Below are 19,776 nucleotides of genomic sequence, written 5' to 3'. Positions count from 1 at the left end.
CAAATTTGTGGCATTTCTATTTTTCCCAGTTTCCATGGAAATGATTCGGACTTACTCTCAAAAGGGAGGGGTGGGCTTCGTTTCCGGAGCACCACTGGAAATGTTAGCCCAGCTACAAAAGGCCCAAACAAAAGTCGTCCAAATGGCCCAGAGTTTTGGTCAAATTTTCCCCGGTTGCACCAGGGATAATTTATATAGTCTCCCTGGTTGCACGGTCGAGGAACTAGTCAAAATGCCCCCATTTATTTATAAGGTGTAATATATGGCACAAATGCATAGTTTTGTCAACTTCGATATTATATTCTTCATAAAAAAGTTATTAGAGTCTAAAGTATTTCTGATGAATGTTCCATTAATAAACCCATGAGAAAAAAAGGATAATTATTTTAAAGACAACCCTGTATTACCCTGCTATTAATGCGTTTTTTGTAAAGTAGTACAAGAATTATATAAACTGTTTGTACAATCACACTTATAAACAATTAAACTGCTTGACCTGCTGTCAGTATAAAAATCTGTCTGGTTCAATTATTGCTGTAACATGTAGAATTATGATTTCAAAACGTGACATTTGGCACGTCGATCGGGAAACAAAAAAAACTTTGGCGGCAGTAGGGGGGGCAACTCTGATAATACAGAGGGCGCTTCACGAACACAAAGCGAAGCACCGTTTACCAAAACATTTCGGATTAAGCCCAATTGATGTTTTTAAGGTATTGTTTACTGCTTGCAAGTTGTACTTGAGTCGTTATGTCGGCTTCCACAACTGGGAAAGCTCTGCTAGCAGGGTTGAAAGATCGCAAAGACAGCGAATCAAACGGTGATGATCGGAAACGACAAGGATCGCCGGTTGTAGTGGAAGACAATGACGCTGCTGACAGAAGAACCAGTAGAAGAAAACGACCAAAGGTAGTTGCCGCCGGCACAGACGGAGCACCCCACCCACAACAAAGCGCATCATCGACTGTGAATATTATTTTAAATCATAAGTGTCCATGTCCGTGTTTGTGGCATGACTTTGGAATGCAGAGCTTCGGTGGTTTGCATGCTAGTTTCCGTCTTCACACATGTTGTTCTGTTTTCGATCACTCATCACGTTACAGGTTGTCTTATAATATGTTATAGTCACAGCGTTATAGTTGCACATGTATATGGTTTTGGTTCTGTACTGCACATATTACCTATTTTAGAATGTTTTTTGTAATTTGTTACATGTGAGTGAAGTATCTATATTTTTTGTTCAATTGGCATTATGCATATGTTTTTATGAACAAAATGAATCATGAATGTTTCATTAACTTTCAAGCACCCCAACTTTTCTTGAGAACAATTTCTTTTTCGACCCTTTTATGCCGTATTAAGGTATCACTCATTGATAGGCTCTAGTGAAACATCACAATACGTCTCATTCAAAATCTACCTAGATTTTGTGTCTAGGTAAAGAGTAGTGACAAGTCAGTCACATACTTTGACATAGTCAGTGAATCATTCATATTCCTTTATGGATTCATTATTCCCCTAAATTAGAATGGTAAACTCATGAAAGAATGGTTTAAGCTCAATTTGGGTCTTATCAGAGCAAGATAAGCAAAATGTAATGCCCAAGCCAGTTAGTATATTTGTACTTATAGTGACATGTATAGTATCTTCCTTATGTATTTTCTGCAGTGTTTGATATACAGGTATGTAAACACTGTTGAAATGATAATTGTTGTAAGTCAGTGATTTATCTATATGTTTGTTTTGACTATATGTGCCACAAGCGTTGGTCGTACTAACACTGCTAGGCTTGGATATACCATGGTGCCCCGCGTTCCATCTGGCTGGGTTGCTAGGGAATCCTGTAGGGGCAGGCTCTTCCCCGGCTACTTGGGCTCCACCAGGGTGCATTGAGAGCATTCCCTTATGGCTACTCTTGACTTAAAGAGTTCTTCATGCTCTACTTCAGTTGCGCCCTTTGTGGCCTCTCTCGAGTACGAGAGTTTGATGGTGGAGGATTTTGAATAGGTAGACATGGAGGAGGAGAGGGAGGAGTCGGAGGAGGGAGCTAAATATACCTTTGGGTCCTCCTTGTAGCAGAACTGTGAATGCATTGCAGACATGTTGCCCCAAGGAGGTTGTTCTGGTTCAGGCGGCCGATTCGGGGAGATTCACGGGCTACTCAGCAAGCTCCATACGAGAGGAGATAAATGGGGGGATATTCAGAATTATCTCCCAGTTATTCGGGTCATCCCAGGTGGATCTGTTTGTGTCTATGGTGACGAAACAGATACTGGTGTTTTGTTCTCAGATTTAGGATCCAAGGACAGTAGCCAACAATGCCTTTCAGCTTGATTAGTTGGACAGGGTACTGTGGGTGTTCCCAACAGTATCACTGATTCCTAGAGTCCTCTCGCAGCTAACCACACAACCAGCTCGACTACCGGTGCTTTTTGCACTGCTTTGGTTGTCTCAAAGCTGGTTTCCGGAACTTCTAAGGTTTCTGTCTGGCTCAGTCTCCTGTTCTGTTACCTTTTCAACTGGACCTTCTCTCCCAGAAGGGAGCACCCCACCCAAGTCCTAGGATTCAGTGGGTGGCTTGGCCACTGTCTGGAATCGCCTCCAGTTATGCCGACACAATTCTGACTTTGTGGAAGGATTCGACCAGCATTCAGTATGAGGATAGATGGGTCTGTTATACGCCCTAATGTGTCAGCAGGGGTATTCTCGATCCCTTTTCTACAGATTTAGTCTGTGTGTTAGAATTCCTTCATCTGCCAGGCCAGCTTCCAACTGATCGAGGATATTCTACAGCTATTTCTGCTTTCCATTCCTGTCGATGGTGCACTCTTGGGGTAGCACCCTCTTGCTCAGTGCTGTCTAGCAGATATGGACAGAATCCCTCTATCTGTCCAGCAGATTAGTTCCCATGGGACTTGTCAGTCATGCTTGATTGGATGTCTGGCTCCCTTTTTCATGATCAGTTGGCTCTCCAGCTGTTGACTTAGAAGGCCGTGATTCTTGTGGAGGTGACCTTCAGCAGGCAGACAGGCCACGCAATGTCGTCTGAGCCCGCCTTAACAGTCTTTCACAAGGACAGGGTTAGTATTCGTTTGCCAGATACTTACCATCCTAAGAGAGATAGAACCTTACATGTCACAGCGCCTATTGAGCTTCCTGCTTTCTAACAGCTTTCTAACAGCTTTCCCCGCCAGTACCTCTACTAGGTGTAATCATGTCCTATAGATGTCCATAATACCCTCAAGGCTTATATCAAACAAACAGCAGATATTCTGAGAGATAACCAGCTGTTTTGTTGTTGTGGCAGAGGTAAGGCTGGTCGTCTGGTGAACCAGTCTAAGTAGTCTCAGTACTTTTTGTTACACTCCACTACTGAGTCTAACAAAACCTAGTAGGAGATCATGTCAGGTAACCTTTGAGCGACCTAAGACAGTCCAGTCAAACGCGAGAAGGCCGAACGGATTGAACCAATCAGACAACGGCTACTTTGGCGGGACTTATCCCTCAATAAACGAAAATCCTCAGAAAACACAGGTAATTGACCTGTACTATATATGCTTTGGGCTTTCTATGACGTGGTTACCACTAGCTAATATTTCCACAAAAAATGAATTTCCTTGAATATTGACAAAGATGCTATTTTCAGCGACTGTGTATTCACTGTTGACAGTATTGTAGCGTGCTCCATGTGCATTAACTGGAAGCGATCATATGGAAAATAGCATTTGGAATCATTCAGATACAAACCTTTCTGAGGTAAAAGTTCAAAAGGTATGTGCAAATGTCCCCTTTCGTGATTTGGTAAGCTGTGTTCTGATTGGTCAATCTCAAAGGTTTCTAGACATGACCTCCTACTAGGTTTTGTTAGACTCATTAGTGGAGTGTGACAAAAAGTAGTGAGACTAAGTTTACTTAGACCGCCGACGAACAAGCAGATCATGTCAAGAAGGGCATATACCACCTGAAGGCTTAAAAGCTCATTCAGTTTGAGCAGTCACCACACCTAAGGCTTGTGCTGTGGCCCTGCCCATTGAGGAGATCTGCTCCGTCGAGCATGCTCAGTTTGGCCAGTCAGTCCTCTCCAATGGGCAGGGCCCCACCTCTATAACTGATGGAGCTTCAGAGGTTTCATGATGATGAGAACAGAATATCTACCAATTTAACTGGGGGTAGGTTCTGTCTACATCAACCTGCTGGTGTTGGTTTTGTTACTGTGATGGTACTTTATCCCATGTCACTCCGATCTCTGTGCTGCACTTAAAGTAATGTCCTTGGATGTTTTTGCTGGTTATGCAAAGAATTTATTCTTGGGTATATAGCTATTTTTCCGTTATTTTCGCTTCCGCTCAATTGAGGGAAGGTGGGGTGATAAATGTGTGCAGTATGCATTAGCAAGGTTTCACTTTATAAGTTCGACCACTATTTTTAGTAAGGAGATTTCTCTGGTTTTCAGGGTTATGCAAGACTGAATGCCACTCCCAGGCTCAGTCTTTAGGAGTCTGTCTTATGCTTATATGTACCCCAAGGAGGAATATGAGAAAAAGAATTGAACAAACCTGTAGAGGTTGCAGATTCTTTGGATATAATCCCCCACCTCCCCACATTCCGTCTGATTTCATTCAGCATGGAAAGTGAGGTGTGAGGTTATGGTCTAGAGTTACCTGCCTTAGGTTGTACAGGTCCTTGGAGGCCCTGTAAGGATGACCTCACTGTCCAGAAACATAGTTTTTGTATCATAAATATTTTATTCAAAATATTGTTATAACTATCATAGGGATTTTAAATGGACATTAAAATACTTATATATACCCCAAAGTGGACTATATTCAAAGAATCTGTAATCTCTACAGGTTTGTCATCCTCGATATCTCCAGGGTTTACGTTCCGATAAGTCTCCACTATACCCTGGACGCATCCACGGCTCTGCCTGATAAATTTATTACCTCCCTTTGCTGGCCCCGCCTTCTCAAAGTAGCCAATCAGCTAGGTCGCCGTTATAACCAAGCTTGCCAGTGTCAACAAAGGTAGCGGTCGCAACTGCGAAGGTTTGCTCACAGTGCGTCCCAGATTTTAGGGAAATCATACAAACAAACTGACAGGTCCGAAACTTTAAAACAACATATGCAAGAACGCCTTCTACCTCTTCCAGAGAACCTCTGCATGGTTTCTGCTGCCAAGTATAATCGGTTAGATAATTAAAAAAACGAAAGTGAGTTGTGATTGGTTCGCTCTACTTCCCAGCGTAGACACCTGACTGGGTCAAAAGACAGTCAAGGGAGGTAATAAATTTATCAGGCAGAGCTGTAGATGCGTCCAGGGTATAGTGGAGACTTATCGGAACGTATACCCTGGAGATATCGAGGATGCAGGTTTGTTTGAGCTTTTCAGTGTGGTTGAAAATAGGTTTGTTTGAAAGTCATTTGTCTTCCAGTTAATTATGTTGAGCCAAACTGCCATAATTCCTTGAAGTTGAAAGTTTAACAATAATGTAAGTTAAGTATTAAGTTAATAGGGTAAGCATGTAACCATGGTTATGGTTTTATTTGTCATTCAAGGAAACTCCAAGATGATGACCATGTCAGACAGTTTGATAATTATCTCATATAGCCTACTTGTCATTATATTTACCTGGCACACCGAAGGACTGTGACATGGTATGGCCTTAAAAGTCTTTTGACAGTGATCATGGTGAGAGGACTAACCATTAAAGCATGTTTGAGCCGTGTTCTGCTAATTTGGAAACTGGTTCTAAAGATGATTTTATTTTTGTTCTTTTTAGTACCTAGAGGTAAAGTTTTGGTGTCCATATACTAAGCCAGGCTTCAGCATGTTTATTGTGCCTTAGATGTGGAGTTTTTGGTGTCTGTGTTGTAAGTCTGACTTGAGAGAGTCCTAATTATTGATGGTTGATGTTTGTTCTGAGCAACATTTTATTCCTTTAGATTGAATACAAGGAAATGGAGGATGCACAAGGTCAGGGGTCAGAGGAAGATGAAGGATCAGAGGAGGAGAAAAAGGAGGTGAAAGAGAGGGAAAGAGTGGAGGAGAAGAAACTGATCCCAAAGGAAGAACCTGAACCAGTTGTGGATGACAGTGACCATGCAGATGACCCGACAGGTTAGTGTAGAACAATGACAACACATCCATCCATGGGATAATCATACTGATAGATAACAGCCTTCAGTTTATCGCATATCTGTTTAAGGGGTCACACAATGTATTGCCGATGTACACCTGGCAACATAATCATAGTGATAATAGATCCTGCTAGTAATTATGTACAGTGCAGTATACTGTTATTTACAACTTGATTATAGTTTTTATGCTGTTAGGATTGGTTTAATACATGTGGGTGGTGGGGTAACCTGGAGGTTAAAGCCATCATACTTAAGACTCTTATTAGATTACACACATGGGTACAATGTGTGAAGCCCATTTCTGGTATCTCCCCACTATGATATTGATGGAATATTGCTGAAAGCGCATAAAACTTAACTCACTCACTGAGGGAGATGGGAAGCAACTTAGACGCAAACCAGTTTGGTAATCTGAAGACATCATAAGTTTCATTTAGAATTCAGGCAAAACTGGCACAGGTTAAGTACTGTGCTTCAAGAATTTACATCACTACTCTTTGAATGTATGTAGAAACAAAATTTTGTTACTCTGGTAAATGTGTAAATTTCTATCTTGGTTTTTGTTTCACACATCATGGTGACACCTGTTTGTTATTGGCTGTAATAGTTTGTAAAATAATAGACTTTCACGTAAATATTTGTATTTGTATCAGGCAACTTTCACCAGATGTTCACATATCTGGATATTTTCTCTGAGCAGGTTTGGAGGGTGCAGCATTCCAGAGTCGTCTCCCTTTTGACAAGATGACCTCCCAGGAGGCCGCTTGTTTCCCAGACATCTTACAGGGACCTCCTCAGGCTCAGAAGGTGTTCCTTTACATCAGAAACAGGCTGGTAAGTTGGACTGACTAATAGGGGAACACTGGCAAGATGTACTAGACTCTTAGCATTCTTATTACTGTCCTTAATTGTCACTGTCCATTTCAAACTAGAAATATAATGCTCTTTGTTTCCACTCATCTTAGTAACTATGTATCTTCCTATCTATCTTGACAACAGTCACACATGTCCAGTATAATTTTGAACCTCCTGCTGAATTTATTATTATGGTTTTCAGAGAGAGAATGTGACTTTATGTACAACTTTTGTTGTTTTTTTCTGTCTTGTAATTCTAGTGTTATCTTCTATCTTAACACTGTCAAATACAATACAACTACTGCATTATAGAAACAACACAATAACAATGCCTAAAGGTATTCATCTAATTAGGTTGATAAATGTTAATTCAAAACCAGGTTTGAATCCTTGTGATGAAATGCAGTAAGTCTATAGTCTCTTGTTTATTTTTTTGAGATTACAAACATCAAGTACTAGTTTGTAATTTTCTCTTGATAGTACTGACAGTGTATCAATGCTGTATTGTCAATGGACAATTTAGGGTTGACATCTCCACGGGCAGGGCTCCAAACAAGGGCCACATTGGCGTGTGTACGGATGTAAAATATGCACAATACAGTTGGAAAAAAAAATCAGGAAACGTTATATATATGCATCAAAGCAATGCTGTACGATCTTAGAACCATTTACGGAAGTATTTATCTGAAAAAGTATTACTTTATTGTTTATTGACCTGTTTACACAAGCGTAGCAATGTTGTGGTGCATATATGAAATGAAACACGAGATTACTTACATGCCATTAAATTCCATTCAGTACTCTATCTTTTCGCAGTACTCTTATATTGAAAAATAGGGCGTATGTACCCCTCATGTAGAAAAATTATCTGGAGCAACAATAAACAATATGTTTCTCCCACCCCGTCATTCATGTTGTCACTTGCTTCAGTACTGACTACATTCCGTCCTCTTGTACTCGCAGCTTCAACTCTGGCTTGACAACCCTAAACAGCAGCTGACATTTGAAGGAGCCCTGCCACAGATAGAAGCTCCATACAACAGTGAGTGATCTGGATCCATACCCTTATATTTTGATGCACTTAATTATGTTGTGTCATTGTTTTACAGTATGGTAGAATCTGTTCCCATATTTTACCATATTTCATTGATTAAACATGATGTTTGAACATAGTATTCTCCATATCATGAATTTTGCAATTTGGGTGTCTGAAAGAACTGAATGCAGTGTTTTAATCAAGGAAACATGTTATGCTTCTTTAACTCAATTTTGATTGGGTCGTAACAACAACTAACAGACAACACATACAAGATGACATAGTTCCTCATTGGTGATTCCTGTCACTGGTTCAGTTATTTACAGACTAAAATATGGTAGCAGTAAATGCCAATGGCCAGTGAAGTTGAAGCATGACATATCATAAATATTACAGTTGTCCCTGATATGTTGTTGGGCACTGGGTTGTCACTCACTCTGCAGAGTTGTCTCTCTTGTTCCTCTAGGATTTTCTTATCAACAACACTCTCATCAGGTTCATGTTTGTGGCTTTCCTAGGTGACGGGCCTTTAGTGATGAGGGTTCACTCCTTCCTTGAGAGATACGGACTTATCAACTTTGGCGTCTTCAAAAGACTAAAGCCGTTACCAGGTGAGAAGGAACTACATGGTTGTTTATCTGAGTGTCAAGAGTGTTTGCTTGTCTAGACTTGGGTTGCAGTATGTGCCTGACAACTAATGATAGTTGTGAGAGGCTCAGGTTACTGTGGTCAAGACTCACTGACGTGATTGATGCAGTTCATTGGATCCCAATTTGAGTGGAGCAGTTTGCATAATGTCAATCACTGGATTGCCTGGTCCAGACTCTTTTAGTGACCACCATCTTGCTGAGTGGATCATTTTTCAACAAACACTATTGGGGTGAATATTGAGACATTTTTTATTACAGTTGTACTCTTCTTTACACTGAAAACTGCTCTCGATGTATATACAGTGGAAGCCCTCTTAACTAGCTTTCATTGGGATTAGTAAAAAATGCTGGTTAAGAGAACTTTTCCCTTTTCATCCTGAGAATGATCTTCTGTGAGAGAGTGACAGGCAAATTGTTTACAATACAAGTGACATATGTCAACAATTTGCCTAATCCTTATCCATTCACATTTTATCAGGCAACAGTTGCTGGTTTAGAGAGCATTTATTACTGTACAGATAGTCAGTTGGGCTGAAATAGGGGAAAGACTGACACCGGGCTGGAGGGTGTGTGAATAATCATTGTCCGGACTCATGCTGATTTGCGTATCTCCTCCCTCTGTGCATAGATAGTGGAACACTTGCAATGCCTTGAAACGGGGAGGCTTACTGTAGGTGAGTGTATTGTAGGGGAAAAAGGGAACTTCAATGGATTTCATGTGGTCAACTATCTTCGCATGGAGGGAGGAGATAAGCAAATAAGCATGAGTCAGAATGAGTATGATTAGGTATAAGTATAAATTTTATTCAGAAAATTGCTTGCTTCTGTCAGGACCAAATTCTATTGCTGATATTGAAAGCATGCTAGATTGGACGGCTGCCAACTTAAAGGGCTTCCACTGTACATAATGTATCAAAGGAGTGTTGCAGGTGAAAGATTTGCTGCCCGTGATGTTTTCTTGGATATTAATATCGAGGAGGGAAACCCCTATTTCCAGTTTGGTCTGTTTGAGAAGCTCAAAAAAAGACAGCTGAAGTGCTGTTGCTACCACTGTTTGTAGTGTCTTGCAGGGTATTTTGTATGGTAGACTGGAGATGTAATACCCTGGATGGGTGAGGATGACATGAATAGCATCCTTCTCATACTGTATTCCTCATGACTACTGATGTGTTGAGTAAGAATCTTGATAAAATAATATTTCAGCCAAGAAGCATGGGCGAGTGGTGGTGATTGGGGCTGGCATAGCAGGGCTGGGAGCAGCTAGACAGCTCCTGTCTTTTGGGATGGATGTTGTCATTATTGAAGCAAGGGTGAGTGTATGTCTAACATGAACGTAAACAGTTTCCATATTATGATGCTGTGTGGTGAGTCCACACAAACACACACACACACACGCTCACAGGCACACATGCACATACATGCACATAAACAGTGTGTTTTTATGACTCACCTGTAGAACACGTCAATCATGAAAGTGTCTGATCTCCACAGGATCGAGTTGGAGGGAGAGTGGCAACATTCAGGAAGAACAACTATGTTGCTGATCTAGGAGCCATGGTGGTCACAGGGCTTGGTGAGTCATTCCTGTGTAGTATGGTTTAAACTGTGGGTAAAATACTTGTGTCCAAACACAAAACATATCATGGCTAAAATCAGCTTTAACTTCAGCGTATTGATTCTAGTTCTTGAGTTTGAACATCATGCTGTCTGCTGTCTAGGAGGGAACCCAGTTACGGTGCTGAGTCGGCAGATCAACATGGAGCTGCACAAGATCAAGCAGAAATGTCCACTGTACGAAAGTAATGGCTGCACGGTTAGTATCGAAAATATCTGGCTGATAGCTGCATTTACCTGTTTTTTCAAGCGTGTCATCACCATAGATACTGTCCACCCCAATATTTAGGAATTTTTACATCATCAGTACTAACAGTTTTTAACATTCCCAGTTATTGCAGTGAGAGTCCGTCTTACTCTGAAACAAATTGCCCTGTGTTGATCACCCTTTCCCTTGGTAATTTGATGGCCCACAAAACATAATATGTCGGGGACCTAAAATAAAGACTTTGTTCCAAAATTTTTTTTCAGGTTCCCAAAGAGAAAGATGAGATGGTGGAGAGGGAATTTAACCGTCTCTTGGAAGCAACATCCTATCTCTCACATCAGATGGATTTCAATATGGTTGAGGGGAAGCCTGCCTCTCTCGGACAAGCACTTGAGGCTGTTATAAAGTAAGATGGACCATCTCACCAACAAGGCTTGGTTTGATTTGGTTTATTGTTTTTCTCTACACTCAGCAATATTCCAGCTGTATCATGACACTCTGTAAATAATTTACTCTCTTAAATACTGGATGACATGACTATCCTGTGATCAACAGCATGAACATCAACCTATGCTCTCTAAGGAGTATTTGGTGCATTCGTGTGTGGACAGTGTGCATTGTCGGTCATGTTATGAACCAGTGACTAGATGAAACCAGGATATGACAAACTGGAGGTATAATACCCTGGATAACTGGGGATGAGGCACAGCCAGTATCTGACCATCCTGCTCCACATGAACTTCTTTATTGTTTGTGATGTATAGAGTGAGAATCCTTGTTAAATAATGTATTTCAGCCAAGATAATGTTTGGTCAGTATGCATCGTGTCATGCTATGAACCTGGATTAGAAGAGCTGAAGTGTCACTGACCATAGTAACAAAGTCACTGTCAGTATGTTACTGCAGCTCTTGTAGAGCTCTTCTAACTAGTAGATAGAACATCAGCACAGAAAACTAAAGTTTGGCAGTTTGTTTCTCAACCATATTCTCATGATCATACCAAAATCCAGTTTGCTTGTTACCTGGGCAGGCGCTCAGCAATGAGAGGATAAGACAGGGACCGGTCAACACTGTATTTCTGTGTGACGTATGCTTGTTGATCTGTGACAAGGTATCACCGTACTGGTGTCTGTTGCAGGCTGCAGGAGAAGCATGTGAAGGAGAAGCAGTGTGAGCACCAGAGACATATCATCGAGATGCAGGACAAGCTCAAAAAGAACCAGACCCAGGTAGGCTTGTATACTTTATGTCCTTGTCACTCCCATGTGTCCAGACATACCACGCCTTCAGTTTGAGGAGCCTTGGGATAGATGCATTCTTGCAAGTGGACCTGAGCCATGCTAACACTGTTGATGTCTGTGGTTTTGTATCATTTTATGCGGCATTTGGCACTGTTGAAACTACAACACAGAGACTGATTATTGATAAAGTGTTGTCCAGGTGAACTTGACAGCGTTATTATGGTGACAGCACCTTGTCAGTTCAGGGACATAATGTGCTCTTGTTTCAGTTGTCATTTTCAAAGGTCAGTATACAATGAGACCCTATCTTGGCTTTGAATCTTGGTTTGCATTTCTCCAGAGTCTATGAGTGAAGAAGGTGCTGATACATACTGAAACAGTCAGATCAAACCAGAATTTGAACTTGATATGGAGACCAAAGCACACCTTCTGCTGGGGTCTAGGACAATTGCCACCAGGACAATTGCCAGCCGCACAAATGCCACCCAGACAATACCCACCTAGGGCAATATACCCACCTTGGACAATTCCTACCCCAAAATAAATAAAACATGAAGAACATAGTTCAGTTTCTACATTTATTCATTTTAACATATGTACGATATAACAATATTCCATATCAAACAAACATAAACTATTACCTTCTTCTTGACATGCTTTAGTATCAGTTTTACTGATCCCATTTAATACCTAACAAATGATAGCATTTGAGTAAGGAAGCACTATTTTGTGACATACATAAGGTTACTGTAAAGATTCATCTCAAAATATGTATACTTAAAACAGTAGCACCCAAGTTTATATTTTATCAAAGTGAATATTGCACAAAGTAAAAGCTTCATGTAGTGTGGTGGGGATTATAGTGAAAATAACTGGGTGGGAATTGTCCTGGGTGGGAATTGCCCTGGAATTGTCCAGGTGGCATTTGTCCGGGTGGGAATTGTCCTGCTCCATTCTGCTGGAGAGAGAAGGGTATTTGTTAAGATTCACACCTGTAATGGCAGTAACAATAACCAAGCTGACATAGCAACAGCTGCAACAGGGTTGCGCTAGAAGTCACTAACACACATGTATGTCATTGTTCCAGATGTTGACTCTAAGAGACAAGATTGAGGAGCTTCACAAGCAGTGGAAAGAAGCATCAGAAGTGAAGCCACCAAGAGACATCACTGCCGAGTTCCTCATCAAGAGCAAACTCAGAGATCTCAATGCAGCCTGTAAGGTGAGCAGATTCTGAGATTACATCATGACCTGTACAAGTAGGAAGCTCCTAATATCACAAGGCCTGTAAAGTGATCCAGAGATCACAGTATGGTCAGTAAAGGATGTTACAGTACAGTAAAGCCAGTGAAGGGAGTACACCTCGAGATCACAGTAAGGCCAGTAAAGGGCGTTAACTCTAGATATCACAGTAAGGCCAGTGAAGGGAGATCAGTAAAGGACATTAACTCCAAAGATTACAGTAAAGTCAGTGAAGGGAGTTTACCCCAAGAGCACAGTAAGGCCAGTAAAGGATGTTAAGTCCAGAGATCACAGTAAGGCCAGTAAAGGAAGTAACTCCAGAGATCGCAGTAAAGCCAGTGAAGGGAGTACACCCCGAGATCACAGTGAAGCCAGTGAAGGATATTAACTCCAGAGATCACAATAAGGCCTGTAAAGTGACGTAACTCCAGAGATCTCATGAAAGTCAGTAATAGGAGTAGACCCTCAAGATCACTGTAAGGCCAGTGAGGAGAGTAAACTGCAGAGATCTCATCACAGAGAGGAAATTCTGTGTGTAAACTGTGTGTAAACTCTGGAGATCACAGTAAGGCCTGTAAAGGGAGCTAACACAGAGATAACTGTATGGAGTTGAAAATGTAAACTCTGAAGATCAGAGGAAGGCCAGTAAAGGGAGGTAACACCAGAGATCACTGTAAGGAGTTGAAAGTGTAAACTCTGGAGATCACAGTTAGGCCTGTAAAGGGAGGTAACACCGGAGATAACCATTAGGAGTTGTAAGTGTAAACTAAGGAGATCACAACCTGTAAAGTCAGTAAACTCCTAAGATCACATTAAGGCTAGTAAAGGGAGTATTTTCATTGCTGGGGAAGATGACATGTATTGGCAGTCACTGTCTTAGCAATTCCGGAAGTATTTTCTACAGTATTTATCTTTGTCCCTTTCAGGAATTTGAACTATTTCAAGCTCAGCAGAAAGAAATTGAAGAAAAATTGAATGAACTGGAGTCCAATCCACCAAGGTAAGTTATATTCTGCTATTGTTGGTTGTACAGTATCATTACGTCTGTGGAATATAAGGCAACATGGTGTTGTGTTTTAGAATGTTAACATAAGGAACTGTTTGAATACCTCATGAATGGTAGTGTTTGTTACACTAGTTAGGACTGATATCTTCTATTAGAACATCTGAAAAGTATTTTTCACAGTTGCAGCATGCACCAACTGAGTGATGTTGGATAGGTTCTGACATCTCTGTTGTTCCTTTATTTCAGTGATGTTTATCTGTCATCTCGAGACCGCCAGATTCTGGACTGGCATTTTGCTAATCTAGAGTTTGCCAATGCAACGCCTCTCACAACTCTATCTCTCAAACATTGGGATCAGGATGATGACTTCGAATTCTCTGGAAGCCATTTAACAGGTATTGTCCTGGCTTTGTCACAAGTGTCATTTTGTTTCTGTCATATGTTATATCCTTTGTTGCAACCAGAATTTGAAGTAAGCTCAGTTAGACTGTAGTATGCATTTTATTGCATAGTTGTCATTTCAGTCTGCTCTCAGACCTTTACAATTACACCCAGATGAATTCCTCAAACCATTGTCCAAGTTTGCCTGAAAATGTGAACATGAGGAAAAGAGAAAAGACCTTGTGAAAAGTTGCGGCCTGTGGGTTTTTTTTTGACTTCTGAATCCTCCAAAATGGGGGGAAATTGTCATAGTCAAGTTTGCAGGTATACAAATATGGCCTGTGAAGATAATGTTTACGTTTTGTTTACACACATTTCCATACAGCAGTGGTGGGTTTGAGAGGAAGAAGTTGTTTCAGGGTTGTGAGTTAACTTTCTAGCATTTTGTCTTTATTTTCTCTGCAGTTCGGAATGGCTACTCATGTGTACCTGTAGCTCTGGCTGAAGGCCTCGACATCAAGCTCAACACTTCAGTACGACAAATTCGCTACACAACACAAGGTAGAGACACTGACATTCACAGTGTTAACTGCTCGACATACGGGGGTTTTTTTTTGAGTATTTACTCTATGAAATCATTCCCAACGACGTGAACCTCTATGGTTGCCCGGTGGAAACGCACAGAATACAGGCTGGATTTGATAATGTGATAAAAGTGCTTTGATTGTAGTTACCAGAGTGTTTGTGTAGAACAGCATATGAACTGTACTATATGATACGTCATTGTTCCATGACAACTGAGGGGTGTGGGAGGGTACCAGTAGTGTCAGTCAGTGGTTTGTCTGGTCCAGAATCTACCATTTATAGGATTATTGGGAATCCAGCTGCTGGATCTGTTATCTGCATATGAATCTGGCCTTATCCCGAGTTCTTTATACTCCTTCTCGGCTTCAGGCGTGGAGGTGACAACAGGCAACTCCCGGATGAACATAAACCCGCAGACGTTCAAGGCAGATGCAGTGTTGTCCACCCTGCCACTGGGGGTGTTGAAGGAGAGCATGAGGAACAGTGGCATCAACAGCCCACAGTTCCTGCCTCCACTGCCAGACTGGAAGGCTGCAGCCATCAAGAGACTGGGATTTGGTAACTTGAACAAGGTATGCCAGTGAGTGGGCAAGATGGTGTGTGATGAATGTCAGTGGCACCTTAATTCAGACCAGTTTCATGCGCAATTTTATGCAGTCTTATCGTAAAGTTTGTTTTGTAGGTTGTGCTATGTTTTGACCGAGTGTTCTGGGACCCCAATGCCAATCTCTTTGGACATGTGGGCAGTACAACAGCTAGTCGTGGTGAGCTCTTCCTGTTCTGGAACCTGTACAAGGCACCGGTATTACTGGCGCTGGTGGCTGGGGAGGCAGCTGCCATTATGGAGAATGTCAGCGATGATGTCATCGTGGGTCGGTGCATCGCAGTCCTAAAGGGTATCTTTGGCAACAACGCTGTACCCCAGGTAAACATTGTTGACATTTCAAGCAACACACCAGTGAAGCTACCTAAGTATGTATCAACGCAACTAGAGAATGTTCAAAGATTTTCAGAATGCAAGTTCAAAGTATCAGTGTGTGACTGCTTGTTCTTGGTGTTTGAGTGTATGTCCTAGGTGATGAACTGCTTCTCCTGGGTGTTTGACTGCGTGTCCTGGATGTTTGATGGCATGTATGAGGAGTTTGACTGTATGTCTTAGATGATTGACTATGTCTTAGGTGTTTAAAGGTATGTCCTGGGTGTTTCACTGCATGTCCTGGGTGTTTCACTGCATGTCCTGTAGTGGTGTTCTGATTAATTGCAATAATCGAACATAGCAACCAAACGATCAAACAGTCGATCACATTTTCTCATAATTGAACACAAACTATTCTATAACTGCTGTTTAATCTTTGAAACACTTGACAATGGAACATGTCTTTGAGGTTGTCAGGGCCTGAAAACTTTAATTCTTAAGCTCTCTTCAGTAACTGAAAAGTCATCACGGAATATTTCTTGAAGACTACAGGAAATTTATGTTCATGATATCTTAGTATTATTATCAGTCATCACTTTGAAGTAGCACAGTGTATCATGTTATACACATCTGTAATAACGACCTGTATTGGAAAATCTGAAAACTGACTCCAACTAATGTTTTTCAATGATCGTTCATTAGTAATGAAGTAATCATCAATTGTGAGATTTCAACCAATTCCCAACACTAAGGTCACGAGTGTTTGACTGTATGTCTTGGGTGTTTGACTTTGAGTACAGGATATTTGATTGTATTTCCTGGATGTTTCAGCCGAAGGAGACACTAGTGACCAGATGGCGAGCTGACCCTTGGTCCAGAGGCTCGTACTCCTATGTTGCAGCAGGATCATCAGGTGAGCTACAACATGGACATTTATATGGGAAATATTCATTCTTTTACAAAAGTCATGATGGTCTGGGAGTCAGGCGCTGGTTTTCCAATGTTTACAGGCTTCGGTCATAATGCTGGAATATTTCTCCTTGCAAAAACATCTTATTTAGACAGCAATGTGACAGTGTATTTGTTTCTGCGCAGGCAATGACTATGATCTACTTGCCACACCGGTGTCTCCACAACAAGGAAGTCTACCTCGTCTGTTCTTTGCTGGGGAACACACAATCAGGAACTACCCTGCGACAGTACATGGAGCTCTGTTGAGTGGACTGAGAGAGGCTGGGCGGATAGCAGACCAGTTTCTCGGAGCTCCCTATGCCCTTCCAACACGGCCTCCAGCAGCGCCACCTATAACTACTTCATAAAATCACAAACTATCACCATGGTTATGTTCATGTCAAGACTCAATAACTGCCAGCACAGTCAAGACCTTGGTACTGCCACATTCATAGGAATTCATGTGATGCCTTGGTGCTCATCTCATGACATTGTCAGTGCTTCTTGGGAATTAAAAGTGCATCCACTTGGATGGAACATGGTTGATAGATCATCTCTTATATACAGGAACATGGAATGCAAAATATTCGATCTTGAATATAGCCATGTTGATTGGGTCATTTATATATCAGACATAGATTCACATACATTTGACATTCAATTCCAAACATTTTAACTCAACTTTTCTTCATGGAATTACTTGGGTTTTAATAACTCAATGCACAAGAACGTGAAGTTACATGTATTTCATTACCACTGATAAAGGATGCATTATGGGAGACTAGCTGGAAAGACCAAGTTCCTATCAGTTGTCAAGTCAAGAAGTGGGACACCAGTCTAGTGGCTACTGTGAAGATATCATGGCTTCACAGGACTAGGCTACAGTAATAAGTGCTAAAGCAGTTACCCAAGATTATAAATTTGGTCTCACACCATGAACTCATTGAAAAGCATTTTCAGTTTATGAAAACTGTGTGGCTTTAAAATTTTCAGTTGTTTTTGCTCTAAAGCTGAAATATTAGGCTTAATGCTGGTGTTTTAGTGAGTTAGACTTTTGAAGATGTAGTCCCAGCCTAGTATGTACAAATGTAGCAAATTGTGAGTTTGTGTTCTATCTAAGTTATGCTGTACATAATGCTGTTTGAATGTAGGAATGGTTCAGAAGTACTTCCTTTCTCATAATTCACTTTCTGGTTTATAAATCCCGCTGAATAATGTTGGGTCAATATTCTGAACAACGATGGCAGCTAACACAATGGACATATTCCATCCTCAGTGTCCAGTTGTCTGCTTGTATTCCTGCATCTATCACTCACTGATCTCAGACTTCAATACTGCTCAGTAGACGCTGATTGGAGGACAGTTTTGTTGACAGTATTCATTTTGTGTCAGCAACTGAACGTCATTCAAGTGAAAGTGCTGGGAAAGAAAAAGTCCCTGTGTTTGTGGTAAGATATAACTTAGCATCAAGTTGCTGCATATGTGGCATGGCAGAATTTGTCATCTTCATTGTTGTTACCATATCATCATCATCATCATCATCATCATCATCATCATCATCATCATCCGTCTCTGTCAGCCTCCAGTGTGTATTGAGCACAGTTGACTGTACCACTGTATGCTACTTGGAAGTAGAAAACAATTATTTTTTTTCCTTTGACTATCGTTGATCTGTCATGGCCTGTTGTTGATTATACTCAGATGATGATCTTACTTTTGAGGCCATTCTGTTAAGATTTGCTTTGTGGCTTTTGAATACAGTTGTTGTGACATGAAAACTGAAATCCTAGTTTTAGGCTATAAATAACATTTCATATTGATAGGCATGGGTACAGTAATAGAAATCTTAATAAATATGTCAAGTAAACAGTTTGATATTTTCAGTATATAATCATGATGAGTGCATTTTTGTAGCATGGTAGGCTGGCAGCAGTGTCAGCCTGGACTTCATCCCACAAGTCTGTTACTGCTTTTGTGGTGTTAAACACCTTGAGGAACTCATTTTTCTGATCATCTCTTTCATTGGCAACATCACTGAGAGAATTTGTGACTAAAGTGTAAATAGGAACACTTGTTTAGAAGTCCACATTCTAAGCTGTTTGAGAATTGTGGATTTATCACTTTCTATGAAGAATATATTAATTACAAGTGCTGAATTTCCAAACTGGACCTGTGTCCTGATCGATGTTAACTATTATGTTAAGTTATTCTTTATTTTTGTATCAATCTTTGTCTTGTGTGTGAAGTAGATATAGAAAATAAAACTGTACAAGTTAATTATTTTTTGATGTTGTAGTCAGACAGTTGAGGGTGTTGGTTTGACAGTGCTCTGACCAGTATTCCAGTCATATCAGCGCCATATTGGAGCCACGGCCCCGTAATAACAGCAGAACTATGACAAACTTGGCTCACAGAAGATCAGTTCTAACCCAGATCTTCACAGGATGACATTAGTCTCTGATGTAATATCAGGAGCCAGACCATGTCAACGTTGCTATGATGGTGCAATAACAATAAATATATAAACCCCTGTATAGCTGGAATATTGCTGAACGCAACAAAACTAAACACATTCCCTCACGACCTTAAGTCCCTTACACCTCCTCCTTTGTCAGTCATCAGCTGGAGGTCTGTGGTTGATGATTTCATGTACACTCAACAGAGGAAGTAAGGGTTTATGTATTGGGGCACAGGCAAACTAACGCAAATGGGGTTGCGCAGCACAGAGAATGTGACCAGTCCTCTTAAATGCAAGCAGTAAGAGCAAAGGTTGGCAACGTACTTCCCTCGCTTCGGATCTAAAAATATTTTTCATGTCAGAATAACATATCGCCACCATCAAAGGTACACTCTCATTTCCTCCCTTGGTTATGCTCTCACATTTCCTATTCCATGTTTAATAATTACTTGCGTGAAATATGTTTTATTCAACATTTTAAACACTACTCGTGGTA

The 19,776-nt window shown here is 40.9% G+C and overlaps 1 protein-coding gene across 2 annotated transcripts; it reads left to right on the top strand.

Annotated features, from left to right (window-relative positions):
- The first annotated feature begins 628 nt into the window (after positions 1-628).
- On the top strand, positions 629-19,099 carry LOC137286393 (lysine-specific histone demethylase 1A-like). 2 transcript variants are annotated; one of them, XM_067818232.1, is made up of 18 exons: positions 629-909; positions 5,943-6,117; positions 6,838-6,971; positions 7,956-8,034; positions 8,547-8,639; positions 9,882-9,988; positions 10,170-10,251; positions 10,397-10,491; positions 10,764-10,906; positions 11,639-11,729; positions 12,829-12,963; positions 13,910-13,983; positions 14,236-14,384; positions 14,836-14,931; positions 15,325-15,527; positions 15,638-15,880; positions 16,703-16,784; positions 16,967-19,099. In XM_067818232.1, exons 1-18 carry the CDS (start codon positions 751-753, stop codon positions 17,188-17,190), a joined length of 2,364 nt encoding a protein of 787 aa, XP_067674333.1. In that variant the 5' UTR covers positions 629-750; the 3' UTR covers positions 17,191-19,099. The 2 variants fall into 2 exon arrangements, with proteins under 2 accessions (XP_067674333.1, XP_067674332.1); XM_067818231.1 differs by having other exon boundaries at positions 629-966.
- Positions 19,100-19,776: the final 677 nt, after the last annotated feature.

Source organism: Haliotis asinina, chromosome 6 (assembly GCF_037392515.1).
Source record: "Haliotis asinina isolate JCU_RB_2024 chromosome 6, JCU_Hal_asi_v2, whole genome shotgun sequence".
Taxonomy (NCBI): Eukaryota; Metazoa; Mollusca; class Gastropoda; order Lepetellida; family Haliotidae; genus Haliotis; species Haliotis asinina.
Note: the sequence above shows the minus strand (reverse complement) of the source record. Positions and strands in the feature narration are given on the sequence as shown.

Coding starts and splice junctions, on each gene's coding strand:
- LOC137286393 (XM_067818231.1), top strand. CDS start 751: ATGTCGGCTTCCACAACTGGGAAAGCTCTGCTAGCAGGGTTGAAAGAT. Junction 6,972..7,955: donor TTTACATCAGAAACAGGCTG/GTAAGTTGGACT, acceptor TTGTACTCGCAG/CTTCAACTCTGGCTTGACAA. Junction 8,640..9,881: donor AAGACTAAAGCCGTTACCAG/GTGAGAAGGAAC, acceptor ATAATATTTCAG/CCAAGAAGCATGGGCGAGTG.